Source organism: Pteropus medius, unplaced genomic scaffold (assembly GCF_902729225.1).
Source record: "Pteropus medius unplaced genomic scaffold, Ma_sr-lr_union100, whole genome shotgun sequence".
Taxonomy (NCBI): Eukaryota; Metazoa; Chordata; class Mammalia; order Chiroptera; family Pteropodidae; genus Pteropus; species Pteropus medius.
In genome coordinates, this window is record NW_024356336.1 from 7,113,244 (window position 1) to 7,132,036 (window position 18,793).

The following is an 18,793-nucleotide window of genomic DNA, read 5'->3' on the forward strand; positions in this document are numbered from 1 at the left end:
TTAGAAGTCATATCTGTTTCTCAACAAATTTCAAGGGAATGAAATCACATAGAGCATATGTACAATTAAGTTATGTGTCAGTGACACAAAGATAACCAGAAAAACCCCACGTATTTAGAAAGTAAACAAGACACTTCTAGTAATGCATGAGGCGTGAATGATATATGTAAGGCTGCTGGCATGGTGTGTGGTGTGTGCTGGCCACACAGTGCAATACTAGTTTAGATGAGGATTACTGCAATGCCAGATTTCAGTGTCCATTTTGCACATCTGTTTATTAGTGCCTACTCCCTATTCCTGCTCTACTCTCCACCCTAAAAAGCGAAGAGTGTTCAGTGAGCTCCTTAAGAGAATGGGGCTACTTGTTAAGACTGTCCATGCAGACTCTGGCATCAAGCTGCCTGTGACTCCACAGACTGACTGTGAGCCTTTCAGCAACTGCACTAACCTCTCTGTACCTTGGGTTTCTCTTTCGTACAATGTGACTGATAAATGTGTTCTCCTTATGTAGAGTTGCTGTGAGAGCAAAAGGGGACGAGGCATCTTCGTGGCTAGCTCAGGGCCCCTGACATAAAGTAGATTCTCCATACATGTATCTGTGTGTGGGAGAGGGAGAGAAAAAAGGGGAGGGGAGAGAGGGAGGAAGGATCAGGCAGGGTACAAACTAGTGAATGAGCTTGAGTGAGCCAGGCAGCTCTTTTCTCTTAGACTAGGTGACCTCTCCTACGCCTTTTATCTCTGAAATTCTGGGATGACCCTATTAGACCTTGGAGAGTAAGTCCTTCAGCTCTGGCTGAGTCACAAAGGTGTAGCCTGTGATTTCTGCCCCTCAGTGCAGCTCTCTGCTAAGAAGGGGTTCCTGTTGGCCAAGGAAAGGGAGGCATCACCCCAGACTTTGATTCTGCTAAGGAAAGGAAGTTCCTGTAAAATTAAAACAGACAGCAGTGCACAGAGCTGGTATCAGAGCTATGCACCAGGTTTGGAAAATGGTTCTTTGTGCTACCAGTTCATCATTCTAATGATAATGTGTCACTCTCTGTCTGATAACCCGAGTTACATAGTTTTCCTCTCCATTGATTTTTATCATCACTGACTTACAAAAGAATTTGGAGGGCATGAGAAACAGTTATGGGATTTTCCTCAGAAGTCAGCCTCATGATGTCTTTTGTCTGCAGTTTGGAGCCTGAAGGAACATTATGGTCAGGGAGACAGGCTCCTGATACATGAAGCCTGAGCCAGTGTTAGGGTCTCTTCCCTCCCCTATCCTCAGACCCCAGAGTTACTCTCTCAAGGAGGCTTGACTTTCAGCAACTCAGCCCAGCATGTCTCCTTGGTAAATGTGTCTGGAGTCATCTACTAATCTCCCTCAATGCCTGTCAATGTCACGCTTCCCCAGCAACTGCCCCACTTCCAGCCTCCCAGTGGCCAAGTGACCATTAACTGATCCTGCAGCAGCCCCCCATGGCCTCCCCCAAGCCCATCCTCCATCCTAGTAGCCCTCCAGTCTGCTTCTAGCCTGCCTCTCCCCAGATTTCCACTCCTTGAAGTGGAAACGATTAGCCAGCCCCACACAAACTTTCCAGCAGAGCATACATGACTAACTTAAAAGGCAAAATACCAGCAGGAGTGGGTGGCCAGTCAACGGCGATGACTTCTCACAGTTCTGAAAGGCTGAGAAGCCTGGGTAAGATCAAGGTGCCACCACACATTCAGTTTGTGAGGGCTTCTCAGCTTGGTGGTAGGTGGCCACCCTCTCCCCACTGAGCATCTCCCTGCCATGGGCAGAGAGTGGGAGGCTGTGGGATGTGCATGAGCAAGTTCTGGTCTCTCTTCCTACGAGGGCACTCATCATCATGGCGGCTTCATCTTCATGACCTCATCTAGACCTAACTATCTCCTGAAGGTCCCACCTCCAAATACCATCACACTAGGGGGTTAGGACATCACCATAGGAATTTGGGGGGCACACATTCAGTCCGTGGCACATGGCTTTCTTTCCTTTACGATAAAGGCCAAAATCCTTATGATGGCCCAAAAGTCCTACGTGATCAAGGCCCTGCTTGCATTTCCAGCCTCATCTCCCACCACCCTCGTCCTCACTCTTGCACTCGAGCGACACAGGCCTTTCTCTAGACCACTGTAGACAACGGGTTTCCTGCTGCCATGCTTTGCCACATGCTGTTCCCCTGATTGTGCCTAGTTGATTCCTACTCATCTAGTCAGATCTCACTTCTTGAACTCGTATGGCGCCAGTGCTTGTCCTTTCAGCATGTCTCATTGTCCTGCTTTTGTGTTTGTATGACTGGGGTTAATGCCCATCTTCTCCGTGTGACTGTAAGTGCTGAGAAGGCAGCTGCCATGTGTGTTGCTCACTGTTGATTCTTCAGCATCTAGCAGTCACTTGGGAGGGACTCAGGAAATACTGCCTTGGAGATGCCAGTGCAGGAGATGGACATTAAAAGTTTGTTTAAGCAGTAGAACCCTTTCTTTGATAATTTACACAAAACCCTGAGCTATATACCCAATAAACATGGAACCGTCTGGCTTAAGTTTGTAGGGAGGGGGGTGAAGAAGGTTTACAGTCCCCAGCACTCATACCCTGTGATGGCCCCAGAGATGCTACCACAGACCCCCAACATTCAGCAGAATGCACTTTGGGGCCATGGCTGTTAGGGCAGCAGTTTTCAGTGTGCTCATGGGAGAGCAGAGGGAGTTTTCTGGGCAGTCAGAGGTGATGTGACCCAAAGTGGACTTTTTACCCTTTGATCTGTTTTCTCTCTTCAGAGACATGAATTGAAAGGCTCTGTTCCTAGGGGCTCAGTCCCCCCAGCAGACGCCAGGGGCATACTAATCAACCTTTGCCCTAATCTAAACCCTACCCCATCAGTCAGGTACTTATCAGAGGTGTCTACATGTAAGACTTCCTCAAGGAGCATGGTGGTTCACCCGAAGGCTGATCGCTCCATTCCCAACTCCTGAAAACATGTTCAGCCTTGCTGTGTTTTTAAAATTTTTGAATTGGTTGGAAATATTTAAAAGTCAGGAGATTTTGTACAAAAATCCAAATTTCTGTCTTATATTGTAAAATAAGCTAGACATCAGGCCTGGGTTCCTTCCCACCAACCGCAAAGCAGCTTGTGGCTTTTCCTTTTATATTTTTAATACTTAGCCAGCTGTGCCAATATATATCTACCAGCCCCATACACACGTTTTGTTTGCAGCCTTTGCTGTAGAACCGTGTCATCCAGTTGAACTTTCTGCCGAGGTGGAAATGTTCTCTATTTACACTGTCCAGCACTGTCGCCACAAGTCACACATGGCCAATGAGCATTTGTCAAGTGGCTGGCGCACTGAGAAACTGAATTTTACATTTTTATTTTAATTATATTTAAATTGCCACATACAGCTAGTAGCTACTGTATTGGATGGCACAGCTCTAGACATCTAAAATGTTATTGTTAGAGTACTTATTTAGACTTTAGAATTTCACGCTTTCCCTAAGCATTTTTTCTCTCTCTTTTTTTTTTCCACATTTCTTCTACCCTTGTTTACTAGATTTTCTTGTGTATTTATTTTACTCATTATTTGTCTGTTTATTGATAGTTTCATCTTTTTTTGGAGTGATGCAAGATGGAAACTAACGAGTAACCCATTCAGAATAAGGGGTTAGGATGGACAGGAAGAGGAAGGCTGTACTTGGGGAGAAAATTCAGTTCAATTGAGATCGCACATCCTGAGCACCTGTTGGCCGTAGGGCTGTGCCAAGTGCCTAGGGAGACAAGGGATGAAAGTACTTTATGGACATTACTTATTTAATGTCTCCTTTCCCTCTCCACCTCCAAATGGTAAGCTCCATGAGGGCAGTGGAGAGGGCTTTGATTTGGAATGATATTCTTTCCTTCCCTGATATTATAAAACTTGGAAAACATCCTGGCTATCTGGCTAGGAGTTATTCCCAAGCTCTTCAGCTCTAAAAGGTATATGGGATTCTGTCACAAGTCTTTTTACCATTTACCTATGAGCCTCAATGCACAGTGGGAGAGCTGGGCTGGCAGATCTGGCTTCCTGGTGGTTGATTGTCCTCCAGCATGACAGGTTGAGGGCCTGTGGGGGCGCCTGTTATGGTTGGTGCTAATCTCAGAGGCATCCCTGGCGGAGCCTCCTCCCTCACCATCTCCCACAGCTTTGGGTGTGTGGGGAGGTGGGAGGAGACTGATGATTGGTGTTGCTGGTGAGGGTTTGTTTGTTTAACTAAATGCCAGACTTTGTTTGAATTTTATCAGTTTTCTTATTAATGTCCATTTTCTGTTCCAGAATTCAATCTGGGGCCCCACGTTGCATTTAGGGGTCATGTCTCCCCAGTCTCTTCTTGTCTGTGACAGTTTCTCAGTCTTTCCTTGTTCTTTTATGGCCTTGATAGTCTTGAGAAGTCCTGGCCAAATATACCATAGAATGTCTCTAAATCTAGGTTGGTCTGATGTTTTTCTTATGGTTAGACTGGAGTTATGAGTTTTTGAAAAGAATGCCACGGAGGTAAAGTATGCTTCTCATCACTTCATATCGGGATACACAAGATTCGCATATCACCAGTGACATAAATCTTCATCACTTAGTGATGTAGTATTTGCCAGCTGTCTCCACTATGAAGTTATTATTTTTCCTTTTTTATATTCTATTCTTTGGAAGCAAGTCACTAAATCTAGCCCACTCAAAAGAGGAGGGAGAGATTAAACTCCACTTCCCGGAAGAGGGGAGTATCTACTTAGGTTAAATGGAATCCTCTCTGAGGAAGATTTTGGATGAAGTTCCTAAAATGAAATTGCATTCTAGCCAAGCACCTCCCTCCTCTTGGCTCTTTCCAGGCCTCTGTGTGAGAAGACTGCCATTCTGTCCATCCAGCCTTCCTTGTCTTTTTGCTTTCTACTGGTCTTATTCCAAAAAGTTATTTCAAGTGGATTATGGAAGTAAAAGCAACCTCCAGAATAAAAAATGTGACTAGATCGTCACATTCAGGGGAAATACAAGAAATGAAAAAATAAGACATAAAGTGAGGTCTTAGATCGAAATTCGGCCCTGAACTTCTTGGTTTCCAACAAAAGTGGGAAACCTCTGTTGCAGGATTCATAGTGGTCATAAGATAAAGACAAAGCAGTTGCTCAGGAGAAGCATCACTTTTCCCGGTATTAAAATCTGAGCAAAATGCCTTTCTATGCAGCCTCTTAAAAGATGGACATTGCGTGATAGAGAGCAGGGGTCAGGAACTGGGGCAAATCTGGCCTACCACCTGCTTTTATAAATAAAGTTTTATCAGAGCAGAGCCATGCCCATTCGTTTACATTGTCTGTAGCTGCTTTTGTGCTTTTTCGTGCAGAGTTGAGTTGTTGTAACAGGCCTTCTGGCTCACAAAGCCTAAAATATTTACTATCTGGTCCTTTACAAAAAATGTTTGCCAAAAAAAAAAAAATAATAATAAATGTTTGCCAATTTCTGATTCAGAGGATAACTCCCTAACCACATCTCTAAGATAAAACAGCAGGAATCACATAACTTTTGGTAATATCCTGCAGTATAGGCCAGTGGGACAGCTCTCAGGGTGCAGTAGATGAAAGATAACCCCATTATAGGTATGCAGAAGGCAGCACATAAGAGCCACTCTTATGTCCCTAAGAGATGTGTCTAATCTCCTTCGATTAGATTCTTTTAATTTAAAATTAGAGTATAGTACCTGTTCCTAAGTCTTGCTGGTTGGAAACAGATGGTGATTGGTAATTGCAAGCTGCCTCTTACCGTATTTCTCCATGTATTTATGGTGCTGGCATAGTCTATGTAGTTCTCTTTTTTTGCGAATTATTGAGCCTGCTATAGGCAAAAGATTTCCTTCAGAACCAGGGGCAATGTTGCCTCTCAAGGGATATTTGGTAATCTCTTGAGACATTTTTATTTGTCACAACTAGGATGAGGGAGATAGTAAGGGGGCTATTACTGGCATCTGGTGTGTAGAAGCTGGGGGTGCTGCTTCATATCCTACACAAGATAGCGCCCCTCCCCACAACAGACTCATCTATCTCTAAATGGCAATAGTGTCAAGGTTGAGACACCCTGTCTTAGAAGGAGTGATTTTTACATCATACAACAAAATATCTGATAATATAAAGCTCCATTCTGGAAGTACTCAAGTACTCCTAGTCCCATGTAAGAGAGACTAGGAGTCTTATATTTTTCCAGAAATGCTCTGACAATTTTATCATTCTTTCCAGATATTTGCTGTGGGGTAGAGCCTTTCAAAGTGAGCAGGTCATAATCCTGCTCTCCAGGACATTTAAAGGGAATGAGACAGATATGACACCAAAATCCAGCAGCTACCAGGGCAAGATCATAGAGGTCCAAAGTGGAGAGGAAGATGGCTTCCGTTTGGGGATTGGGGTGGAGTGATTCAGGAAACATTTTACTAAGCAGCATTTGAAATGGTCCTTGGAAAATGATGGGTTTTTAGCCTGTGGTTGTGGGGAAGGGGATCTTAGACTGGCCAGGCACATAGACAGAATTAAACACGCAGGGTTTGCTTTGGCTAGAAATATATACATAAGTGACAGTGCGGTGGGATCACAGGTCGGAGCTGTTTGTGTAGGACCATTCTCTTGGGGAGACTTGAAAGATTTCAGAGTAACAGTAATGGGATTGGAACTGTCCTTTGGGGATATGAAAATGGAAGTAACTTGCAGGTAGGGTTTTCGGAGGAGAGGCTGTAGTCAGGGGAGTCAGGAGACTTGTATAGCCCTCTGAGTGTACAAGTAGTAGAAAGGGTATGACTTGAAAAGACACATGAGTTGGCAGAGGGGAGGCCACAGGATAGGGCTTCTCTTTGGAGTGAAGCTAGAGAAGGGAGCTATCCATTGCCCCCTGAGGTTTGAGCCTGGGCAGTTGAAAGGCTCATTGTACCACCGACAGACGCAGGAAAGGAGGTGGGGTCGGAAAGCATGAGCCAATGTAAGTGGAGGGTGCCTGCTGTAATACTCACCCGTTTGTCTCTGTGTTTTCCCTCCCTCCTCCCAATCTCATCATAAGAAATGATTTTGACTTCTTTACTTTCAATTGATGATTTTCTTTAGCGTAAACCTTGTGGTTCAAGTCAGGAGCTGGAGCTCTTTCTCTGGTCCTGGAGATTTACTGTGAACAGTGGCCTCCTGTTGCTCTGATAGAAGGCTGTGCACACAAGGCTGTCGGTGGTCCCTAGACTCCTCTAGCTCTTCCACCAGGGGCCAGCGAGACTGGGAGTGAGGATGGAAAGGACCACGGATGTAAATAGCCTTAAAAAATGTGTGTGTATACGTGTGTTAATTTTAAAATCTCCTACAGGTATCTGTGGACCAGACGGCCATTCCAGTGTTGGATGGCACCAGTTTGGGGGTAAACACAGGCCAATCCATGGATCGAAGCAACAGCCAGACCTTTGGGAACTCCCAGAACTCAGGGGAACAGGGCTTCACCTCTGCAAACCCCAGTGACAGCAGGTGAGATTCAGAATCACCAAACTCGTGCTCCTGGACTGTGGGGACGGTCTAACAGAGGCCGCGGAGGCCAGGAGTCCCAAGTCCATTATAATTGGGAGCCTGGGCCAGTCAGTCCTTACCAGGCCCTGCTTGATGGGGCTAAGGATCATTTCCCTGCCTTCCTCGCAGGATAGCTAAGAGGATCTCACAGAAGCATAGACCAGTGTCAGTCACCGTGCAGGGCTGGGCTCCAGGAAGGGGGCCCAGACCAAGTCTGTCCTGTTCAACGTGGCACTCATGGCATGATGACGTACATATGATAGCGTGCAGTTAGTACATGCCACTTGAGGAAATGAACAAACAGTGAATAATGAGTCACTAATAGTGGCCAAACATGGCAGTTTTGTTCTTACTCGTGCATGCACAGAGGGAAAATAAGCTGCTTAGACCTCATTTGCTTGAGGAAGTGCCCCAGTTTTTAATACTGTGGTCAAATCTGAGAAACTTCTTTTTTATTTCCTAATTGCTTTATAATGATCTGCCCAGTCTGTCCTTATTGCCTCGCCGTATTAACTGAGCAGTCCTTGGCTAATTATTCTAAGAAACTTGACTTTTGCATCCCTTCACCTGAGAGCAGAGGGTCCTCTGGGATAGTCACTCAGTTTTCTCTATGTCATATGTTCTGTGCTCGCTTTTCCCGTGTCTCTTGCACGTGCGGCTTATTCATATTGACCAGTAGAAGTGATGATCAGAGGCATAGGCAGGTCTGGGCTTTTCTAGTCTCTGTCATTTCCCAGGCCCAAATCCCCACCAAGCCTGGCTGGGTTTTTAGCTCTGGCCATGGAGGGAATTGGAGGGGCCTGCCTGGTGCACTGGAAGGGAGTGCGTTTCTCTGCTTCCTCATTGCTTACTAGGGTAGAGTAGCAGATTTTCTTCTGCTTTTTGAGGAAAAGAGGAACTGGGGATGTTTAGGCTAGAGATGGAGACCAAAAATGACACGAATCAGGATCAATGACTGAAAATTACAGAGAACAGATTCCATTTCATGATAAAGAACTTACTAGCAGTTGTACTGCCACAGGGAAATGGGCCTCCTTGGAAGAGCCTAGTTCTGTGCCCTTGAAGATGTTCACACAGATGGGACAACTCCTGTCCAGACTCTTGTAGCAGGGGCTCGGGCATTCAAAGGAAATTCACTTCCAGGGTCCTTAAAGGCTTGTTTTAATCCTGAGATTCTGAAATGCTCCAGTGGGTCCTGAACCCTCCAAATAGGAAGAGGAGGCGGGGCTAAGGAAAGGGAGAAGTTTTAAGGAGCTTGAGGAACTTCCAGATAAACCCCAAATTTGGTATGGTAGGTGGCCATGTGTATCCCATGCCCAGTGATACTGGCTCAGTTTCTGAGTATTAAGCACGTTTAAGGGACAGTTGTACCACTGAGGAAGAACTCAGGCAGCAGGTGATAGAAAGATCTGGGCTCTAGAGTCTGACAGACCTGGATTCAAATCCTGACCTTGACACTGCCCAGCTCTTTGACCTTCACCAGCTCCTTTAATCTCTGAGTTTCAAAGGGTTGATGCTATTATTATGTTTAGTGTTATTTATCGTCTTGGACTTTATAAGTGTCAATCCTACGCTCAGTATTTTGTACACATTAACCTCACAGCGACCTTGAAGAACAGGAATAGTATCATCTGCATTTTTCAGATGAGAAAACTAAGGCCAAGGAAAGTTAGAGAATCTGCAGCTGGGAGGTAATGATACTGGGATTCTGTCCCCTATGCTCTTATGATGTCACCTAGGGCTCTCTGGTGAGATTAAGTGATGTGTGACTTGTGAAAGGCCTTAGAGGTAAAACCAGAGCAGTCCAGCTGTCCAGGGAGATTTTTTGGAAGTGCTCTGGCCTGAGGCAGATTATCAAAAGGTGGGGGGGTTGGGAGATACCTGTTAAGAATAAACAGTTGTGGACACAAAACCACTTTGAATTTTTTTTCACTTTGGAAACAGAACCCCCATGAGATATCCTAGGACTAGCTATCCAGAATTTCCTGGAATGCCTTCAGTGTCAATGTCATCCTGGTTTCCAGCTCTGTAAGAAGTTGAATGAAATTCCTAAGATTCGTGCTTTCGATCATGCATGTGCCCTCTAACTTTGCTGACCAGACGCTCTGTGTTACAGCTCTCAGCAGCTGGCGGCAAGCTCCTTGACGTCGTCCTCCCCTCTGGCGGAGATCCTAGAAGCCATGAAGCACCCCTCGTAAGTGGCTCGGCACATGTCTGAGTGCAGGGGCGGGAGGGTCTCACAGGCCCAAGCTGGGCCAGTGCCAGGCAGTGTGCTTTGGTGGGTTCATACCTGACTCTACTATTCACCAGCTGTGAGACCTTGGGCAACTTACTTGCCTCTCTGAGCCTCTGTTACCTTGTTTGTAAAATAGGATGATAGTGGTTAAGATACAAGGTTGATATGAGGCTTAAATGAAATAATTATGTAAATATCTAGTAGAATGTCTGACAAGTTTAGATATTCTCTAAATGTCAGGTCCTTTTTTCTTCTCTTTTCCCCTTATTACACCATTTTTTTGTTCCATCATGGGGATTTCTCTGGGTCTAGAAATAGTGTAGAGAATGTACACTATGGGGACTGTCACTTCAGATATTAAATGCTTTAGTGGCAGTCCCTTCTTTGTCACCTTCTCTTTCTGTTTGTTGCCACCTTGCACACTCATACCCTGCTCCCTGCCCACTGCATTGGAAACCAGGACAGGAGTCCAGCTGCTCTCTGAGCAGAAGGGCCTCTCGCCGTGCTGCTTCATCAGTGCAGAGGTGGTGCACTGGATGGTGAACAACGTGGAGGGCATCCAGACGCCGACGATGGCCATTGACATCATGCAGGTGAGACAGCAAGGGCAGGGCCCGCAGAGCCGTCCACTCAGGCCCCCATGAAGCCAGTCTGTCTCTGAAGCAGCTGCCCTTTTCAGTAACAAGGTCTGCTGGTTAGGGTGAGGATCTGTTTTTAATAAGTGTGAATCCCTTCTGGAATAGATGAAAGAACAAGTCTTGCTTTGAAAGATATGATACCTTGACTTAAAAATCTGGTGGAATTTATTGTCCGCACTGAAAAATTCTGAAAGGAATTTGCGTTTTTGAACCTCGAAGGGATCTCTGTGAAAGATTCCCGAGGAATGTCCTCCCTCTGACCTTGAGCCCCTGTTTTTCCCTGCTCACTCAGCACTGGAGGTTGGATTCAAGCCTCTGCCTCAGGGACTTTCTGGCCCTGTACTTCCTCTGTCAGACCACTTAACAGAAGGGAGCGAAGATTCTGTCTATATCTCATTCATCTCCCACCTCACCCAGGCTCCTTGAGGGCAGGGCCACCTCTTACTGTGCATTTCCCTGTTGCTAGTGCCTGGCATGTTGTTTGGCACATGACAGGCATTTAGCAAACACTTGCTGCATTTAATTATATTGTTCAGAGCTGGAATTGAACTGGAGAGGAGAGGAATGGAAAGATCGAGTTGGCTGAGGCATCTCACACCATCCTGTCTACACAGAGGCCCCCACTGGAAATCAGTACTGTTTGCTGACCAGCGGGGTCGTCATCAGTGAAATGTAAAATCAGCAACTGATTTGAATAAGCACATAATCCTCAGTTGTCTTTTTGAGGGTCTCTCAATAGGTTGTTTGTATGGCCTTTGCCTGATTATATTCCCATCTCCCTGATAATTGTATTTCCATGTTCATACAATGAATGCTACTATAGCAGTTAAAATGTACAAGCTGAAGGTACATTGATCAATATGGATAAATATCAGAAGCTTGATATTTAGTCAAAAATCCAATTTACAAAATGGTAATAGTATTACACCCTTTATTTAGAATTTAAAATCCCTTGAACATATCTCCTATCTTTTATCAGTATGTGTCTATAGAATAAAATAATTAAAAACGTGCATGAGAATAACATTACACTCATCTGTTTCTGGAGAGAGAGGAAAAGGACTGGGACTTCGAGAGTCCATAGACATATATATTTTTTAATAAAAATCTTAAATCAGTGTAGCAAAATTTTAAATTTGCTGAAGGCACATGGCGGTATACTTAGATTTTTATACTTTTCTGTATGTTTGAAATATTCGATGATGTTATAATATGCATTTGTACTTGATAAAATCACTTATACCAGGCGCAACATTTAACGAGCAATCATCATCACTGTCATTCTCTCAGAGCCCCTGTCATTCCCTTGACTCTAGCGCATAACCGAGGGCTGCACCCCTAAGGTGTCCCTGTGCAGGAGTCTCAGAGTTTCAATGTCTCTCCCTCCAGAAAATGCTGGAAGAGCAGCTGATCACTCACGCATCTGGTGAAGTCTGGCGGACCTTCATCTACGGCTTCTACTTCTACAAGATAGTCATGGACAAAGAGCCCGACCGAGGTCAGAGACGAGGCGAATGCTGTTGCCCACGGGGGCTGATGTCTTGCCTGGCGACTTGCTCTTTCAAATGACGCTGCTTCTTGAGCTCCTCATGTCACTTTGTATTCTAAGTTGATGGATCTGTCAACTTGCTTGAGCATTTGTACTTAACTTAAGCATAACCAGAGTGACAAGGGTTTTTTAAAGCTATGGTATGTTTTTGGTGAGAACACTGTAAATGGAAGATAAACCTGAAAGAGGCCGAGGGACCTGGCGTGAGGAAATCCTCATAGGTCTTATTTTTTGGTGGCTCTTTTTAATTGGAGTGCCCCACACCCAGTGCGGGTGGTTCTGATTATGACATGATGGGCTCTAATCTGCAACTTCTAGCACTTTTTCCTTGCTAGGCCGTCAGACTCCATTTCTTCCCCCAAGAATATCAAGTCCTAACAGGTCTTCTAAGATATACGTTAAGTTTTTGTTTTTAATGAGAAAAAAAGACTCCCAAGAGGGGAGCAGTTTCCAGCACGGTCAGAGCTGGCTCGCATAGCTCTAGAGGCAACAAGGATTCAGACCAGCACCTCTAGTCCACCCAGAGCACATGGGGCCTTGTCTGGGAGTGACTCCCATCCTGCAGACAAATGGCTTCTCAGCCTCTGGGTCTTAGGAATTATACATCAGATAAAGCAGCTAGTGCCATCACCGAGTTCTCTTTTCCAAGGATGTGTCAGAAGTGGATCTGCATAGGTTTTTTTTTCCTTTTTAGCTACTAGTGTGTCCACTGCTACTTCTCCCCTTAAATTCTAAGTTTGGCCAGTACATACCTATTTTACCTTCAGGTTGAAGAAATCCCGGTCACCATTGCATGCTGTGAAATGAAAGGTCTGAAACCGAGAATAAAATCTTTTTTTAAAATTGAAGTAAAGTTCACATAGCATAACATGAACCATTTTAAAGTGAACAGTTCAGGGGCATTTAGCACAGTCTCATGTTGGACAACCACTACTTCTGTCTAGTTCCAGGTCGTTTCCATCACCCCAATAAGAAACCCTGATTACCCATCAGCAATCACTCCCACACCGCTCCTTGCCCCATCCCCTGGCCATCGCCAGTCTGCCTTCTGTCTCTAAAGATTGACCTGTTCTGGACATTTCACTTAAGCGGCATCATAACAATACGTGGCCTTTTGTATCTGGCTCCTTTTACTTTGCATAGTGTCTTCAAGATTCAGCCATGTCACATCATGCATCAGTAAGAAAATAAGCATTTGTGCTGAAGGTGCTTCCTCTCCCCTCTGCTTTTCCCAGTGGCCTTGCAGCAGCCCACCACCTGGCACACGACAGCAGTGGAAGACTTTGCCAGCTTCCAGCGCAAGTGGTTTGAGGTGGCCTTTGTGGCCGAAGAGCTCTTGCATTCTGAGATTCCTGCCTTCCTCCTGCCCTGGCTGCCCAGCCGGCCGGCCTCCTACGCAAGCAGGCACAGCTCCTTCAGCCGCAGCTTTGGGGGACGGAGCCAGGCAGCTGCACTTTTAGGTAGGTATCCGACTCACATGGGACCTGGAGGGTGCACTAGTGGGTGGCTGAGGGAGAGTGGCAGCCAGCCAAGAGTACAGTGACATGGGGACCAGGATTAGAGCCGCAGTGGCTGTCACACTGGACACTCTGTCAGCACTGTGGGCTCCTGTGCTAGTTTCTACTTGCTGAGTGGGTCGAGTTCATTATTCTCCCACCCAACCAACTGCGTTCAGCAGTTCTCAAATCAGGGCATGGCGCTAAACCTTTATGGAAAGGAGAGAATAGACATTGTGGCCATTTTTCCCAAGAGGCTGTCAGGATTCAGGGTATATGAGCTGGTGCTCACTGCTTGTTTAGTTTCTGCAAGACACCTTCCCTAGGACTATAGTGTCCTAGGACCTCAGAAGAGGAAGGGACTTCAGAGGTCGTCCCTTCCCAACACTCACGCTGATCATGAATTTGCCTCTGCCCTTTCTCCCCAAATTTGTTTACTCCATCAAGGGATGTGATATACGACTTGTCCTTCCTGTCCTTGGTTCCTACAGCTCTAAGATAAGGGTAAATACCTGCTTATTGAATGACAGTGACCTCTGATAGGCCATAGGGACCTCTACTCTTGAGACGGAATGATGGGTTGAAATATGAGCATCTTTAGAAAATGCATCACCTAGCAAGGCATCATGAGATTTATCTCACCAGCAGGTTGGAGAGATTCTGGCAACCCTTTGGAATGAAGGAAGCAAAAGTTAAATAGATCAAACCCTAGTGAAAGTCTACCTTCTAGTTAGCTTACAGTCGCCCAGCTAATTGGAATGCTCACCTTGCTAGTAGAATGAAAACATTAAGTCAGATTTTCTTGGATCCAGGTATGGCTTTGACCTCACCTTAGACCCTCACCCCAGCATGCGCGGCACTGTATGCGAGAAGTGAAGGGGAGTGGAGAGGACAAAACCTTCTTCTTTCCCACAGACAGTCACCACTTACCTTTCTTTCTTGTATTGCGTTTCTAACTCTCCACCTCCTTGAGGTGATCTGGAACAAAGAGGCCACATACTTTCTGTTAGCCTGGGATGCTCACCTCCAGCAATCTAAACCACCCAGAGCACCACCAGGGCTTGATACCAAAGACCTTTGGGCACCTGAAAAAGCAAGCAGCAAGCTCATGCATCTTATACCACGGAAGGGCCTAGCAGCCCATTAGAAGCAGCAAATAAAAGGACAGGTACACTGATGCCAGTGAGAGGCAGAAGCTGACTGTCTGACAATGAAGGTGGAGTCAGGGAAACCTATTACAAAATGTAACAAGCCCAAGAACTCATAAGTAGAGCATCAGTCATTCATTTATCATGCTGGATTGCATATGGAAAGCTCCTCAAGAAATTAAGTTTTATGCCATCCCCCCACTCCCCTCATCAAGCTTATTTTTACTAGTCAACTTTTAAAGCCTACTTTTTCCTTACAGGTAAAAGTTGAGAATTTCCATCTTCTCCTGGGAGCAAGGAGCTAAGCCTGAAATCTAGGTGCTCTTAGACACATGCTGAAGAGAGAGTTGAAAAGTCAACATCCCATTCTCTTCAAGGTCACTTTCTGAGACAAAGACACAATGAGTTACTTTAAATAAATATCGAATAGTGTATGGTGATACTTTATTTACCTGAGAGCTGAAGGAAGCAAAAAAGATTTCCAAAAAATCCAAATAAATGCCACAACGGAAGTGTCATCTCTTATAGTGAGAGTCCCTCTTAATAACACATAGAGCTGCTGGGTTCTTGCAAGTTTGGTTACAGGTCACTCAGTAATATCCCAGATTAGAGGCAGAGAGTTAGGGGCACCTGATGACAGCACATTTTAGAAAAACATTTTGCAAAACAAATCTGTTAGATTTTTGGCTTTTTTTAGGGTAGGTGGTAACTATTAGTTATTTAGAGAACTTCGTTTTCTTTAAAATGTTCGATAAAAGAGTTTATTCTGATGTGAGTCCTCTGCAGAATGTACGAAACCATAGAGCAGGGTTTCTCAACCTTGACACTATGGATGTTTTGGACCAGATCATTCTTTGTGATGGGGGCTGCCCTGTGCATTGCAGCATGCTTAGCAGCATCCCAGACCTCTACCCACTGGATGCCAGTAGCACCCCCATCACCACCCAGTATGACACAATGTCTCCGACATTGCCCAGTGTCCCCAGGGGAGTGCAGAATTGCCCCCAGTTGAGAATCGCTGCCTTAGACTTAAAGGATTCCAGTAAGAAACCGAGATGGTAGAGCTGAGCGAAACCTGAGAGGCGCAGAAGCTAAGTCAGTAACTTCCATTAGCAGGTATCAGGCTGAGAAAGTGAGCGTTTTCAGAGCTGGGGATGGAAGGAATGGTGAGAGGTAGAGCTGAGCTAACTGACTAGAAGGATGCGCTGTTCTCTGGTCTGTCTTGGCTCTGGGCTCTTGTGCTTTCCGCAGGGCGGTTTGTGGTTGCCTTAGCCCTGCCTAACGTACAGAGGTGATGACAACATTCATGCCGAGATTTCTAGATCACTTGTGTGTCAGGCATTGTACCAAGCAGAAAATTACCTCATTTTCTCTTCATCTCTGTCCTGGGATCGATGCTATGATTTACGTTTTAGAGTTTATGAAATTGAGGCTCAAAGAGGTGAATTAGCCAAAGGCTCCGCTTCTACTAAGTGTTAGAACTGGAGCTTCTTCACAGGACTGCCTGGCCCTGTAGCCTAAGCCCTCACTACACTGCACTATAGCCTCAGGAAGACAAAAGTCAAAGCCTGTCAGGACTTCAGATGATTGGCATGACGGCCCAGGTCCAGGGGCAGCAGCTGCCCTAAATGATGAAGGACACTTATGCCCCAGCCCTTTACTACGAAACCACAGCTCTCTTAACAAAAGTGTGGCTTTCGTTCCCCTCTGCTACTCCTCCTGCTCTTTCCAGTACACTTTCTCCCGTACCCACGTCAGCAGCTTCGACGCCACCAGAACCTACAGCCAATTGATCTTGCCATCTTGCCAGTCTCCCCACCCACCTCCTGTCTTCACTTTTCTCATTACACAGCTCAGAGCCGTCAAGCCTCTAGCCCCTGCTCCCCTTTCCCTCCCTCAGCATCCTGTCACTGAGAAAACTGAGGCCATCTGAAGTAACTCCAGATTCCCACACGCCATCTCTGTAGCCGTGTAGGGTAGGGTAGGTAGCTCACCATGGATGAGCTACCCCTTTTCTTCTCTACGGCCAGTGTTGCCACTTGTGCACAAGGCCTCACCCCTGCAGCACTCGGGGCAGTACTGCAACAGTCACCCCTCTCTACAAACTCCCCTCTCTAAAGCATCCCCACCACTCTAATTTGCTCTCTCATTGGCAAAAACAAAACAAAAAAAGCTCAAATCAGGTTTTTGTCCATCCTCTGCACGGGAATAGTTTCCATGGTTACCGGTCCTCCGCATTGTTCAGTCTTGTGGTTGGTCCTCAGTCCTGGTCCCCCTTGCCCTGTCAGCAGCATTTGTCATATACCCCTGACTCCTCCTCTGAGTGCTTCTGCTTGGCTCTCAGACTTCCAGGCTTTCCTCCTCTCTTATCCGTCTCCTTGGCTAGTTCCTCCTCAGCTCCCTGATTTTTTAACATTGCAGCACCCAAGCCTCTGCCCGAGCCACCACCACCCACCCCATGCCTTATGACACCTCATCCATTCTACTAACCTTCATTACTCGTAGATCCGGTCATCCCCATATCTGTCTCTGTACCAGATTATGCCCTCCAGTTTGAGACTCATCCATCCATCTGCTTACTTGATATCTTCCCTTCTCATTCTAGTCACTTAGGCCAGAAAATTCAGTCAGGTTCACACTCTTTTGCTCTCCCACCCTACATCCAGTCCAATAGCAAATTCTTTCTTCCTTATATCTACCTTCAGTGAGATCCAGAATTTGACCCCTGGTCTAAACCACTGCCATCTGCATTATTGCGGCCACCTCTGATGGGCCTCCAACTTCCACCCTTGCTCCCCACTTTTCACAGAAGCCAAGGACCCTTTCAAATGTAGGTTGGATCGTGTTTTTGGCTCATGTCGTGTCACAGCTCCCAACTTAATTGGAATAGAAGCCAGAGTTTTAGCAGCCCACTGGCCGTCCACGATGTGACCCACTCACTCTGCCTCCTGCTTGCTCTCTTTCACCACATGGGCTTCTGTGAATGTCTGCAAACACACCAAGCACCCTTCTGCTTTAGGTCCCTTCCTTTGGCCTGTGGCATTGTCCCTCCAGGTGCTCTCAGGGCTCCCTCCCTCACTCGCGCCAGGTCTCTCTTCCAGGATCACCACATGAATGAAGCCTTTCTTGACCACTCCCAGCCTGCACTCTCTGGGCCCCTGACGCTGCTTCTTAGTCTCCTTTGCTCTTAACACTGCCTGCCCTTGTGTGTATTTGTACTGTTTGTGTTTTTTCTGCTTCCACAAAGACCTCAGCTGCTGGGTGATGAATTCTGTTTCATTTGCTTGCTGTCCCAGCACCTACAACAGTACTTGACACATACAAGGTTCCAATAAATGTTTGTTGAATGTATGAAAAAATACGAATGAATATAGTTTGGCAGAATTGGGGAAAGTTGAATTTGGGACATTTGGTCTGGAGTGAGCAGAGCTTCTGACACTAAGCAATTAACTGTCAGATTGTCAGAGAGACAGTCATTTTATCATTTATTCAGAAAACAGACAAGACCTGTATGGTTCCAAACCATTTGCTGCATTTACGTCTTGGTTAGAGTTACTGCTTCTGGAAAATGCTTCAAGAGCTGTCCTCTCTGCACCATCATTTTGGTTCTGGAGCCTGTCTTGCCAATTTCTGCATGCAGTCCAGAGTCTTCCAGAGTCTCCAGTGGGCTGGGAGAACCCCCTCTTGACTGCCGTAGTCCTAAGCTCAAGGTGAGATTCAGAGCACTTGAGTTTAGCTTTTGTTCTTCAGAAAATTTTACTTAAAGAGGAGCATATGGAAAAATAAGTCATAGTTCCAAAAAAGAGGGAGATTTATGTCTTCAGGAGATAGTTTATTAGCAAGCATTCTTCACCTGGGGTTTACACATGGGCATTAGGGGGTTGGTGAGTCTGAAATTCTACAGAATCTTGCGCATGCACGTGTTTTCTGGGAAGACGTCCTTCTATTAGCTTTTCAATGGCTCCATGATTGTTAGAGTGGAATTTCATTCCATCTGCTTCCTTTCCAATCACCCCTCCCACAGGAAATGTGTTTCTTTTCCTTTTAAACCTGACACGACTATTACAGCTAATTCTATCGAGTAACATCCCCCAGACCTTTGTATTAGGATATGAGATACTTCTTCCCAGCATTTTTTCAGATTAGAATATAGATTTTTGCTGTGTCACTTACTTA

The 18,793-nt window shown here is 45.7% G+C and overlaps 1 protein-coding gene across 11 annotated transcripts in view; it reads left to right on the forward strand.

Annotated features, from left to right (window-relative positions):
- DEPDC5 (DEP domain containing 5, GATOR1 subcomplex subunit) overlaps positions 1–18,793 on the forward strand; it is a 112,745-nt gene that overhangs the window by 81,262 nt on the left and 12,690 nt on the right. For 10 of the 11 annotated variants that reach the window (XM_039862002.1, XM_039862008.1, XM_039862012.1 and 7 more), the window contains 5 exons: positions 7,357–7,511; positions 9,667–9,744; positions 10,247–10,379; positions 11,814–11,922; positions 13,209–13,433. In XM_039862002.1, the coding sequence (XP_039717936.1) occupies positions 7,357–7,511; positions 9,667–9,744; positions 10,247–10,379; positions 11,814–11,922; positions 13,209–13,433 (700 nt within the window). Of the gene's footprint in view, positions 1–7,356; positions 7,512–9,666; positions 9,745–10,246; positions 10,380–11,813; positions 11,923–13,208; positions 13,434–14,877; positions 15,050–18,793 lie in introns of those variants that run through there. The other variant, XM_039862010.1, reaches the window with a different exon arrangement.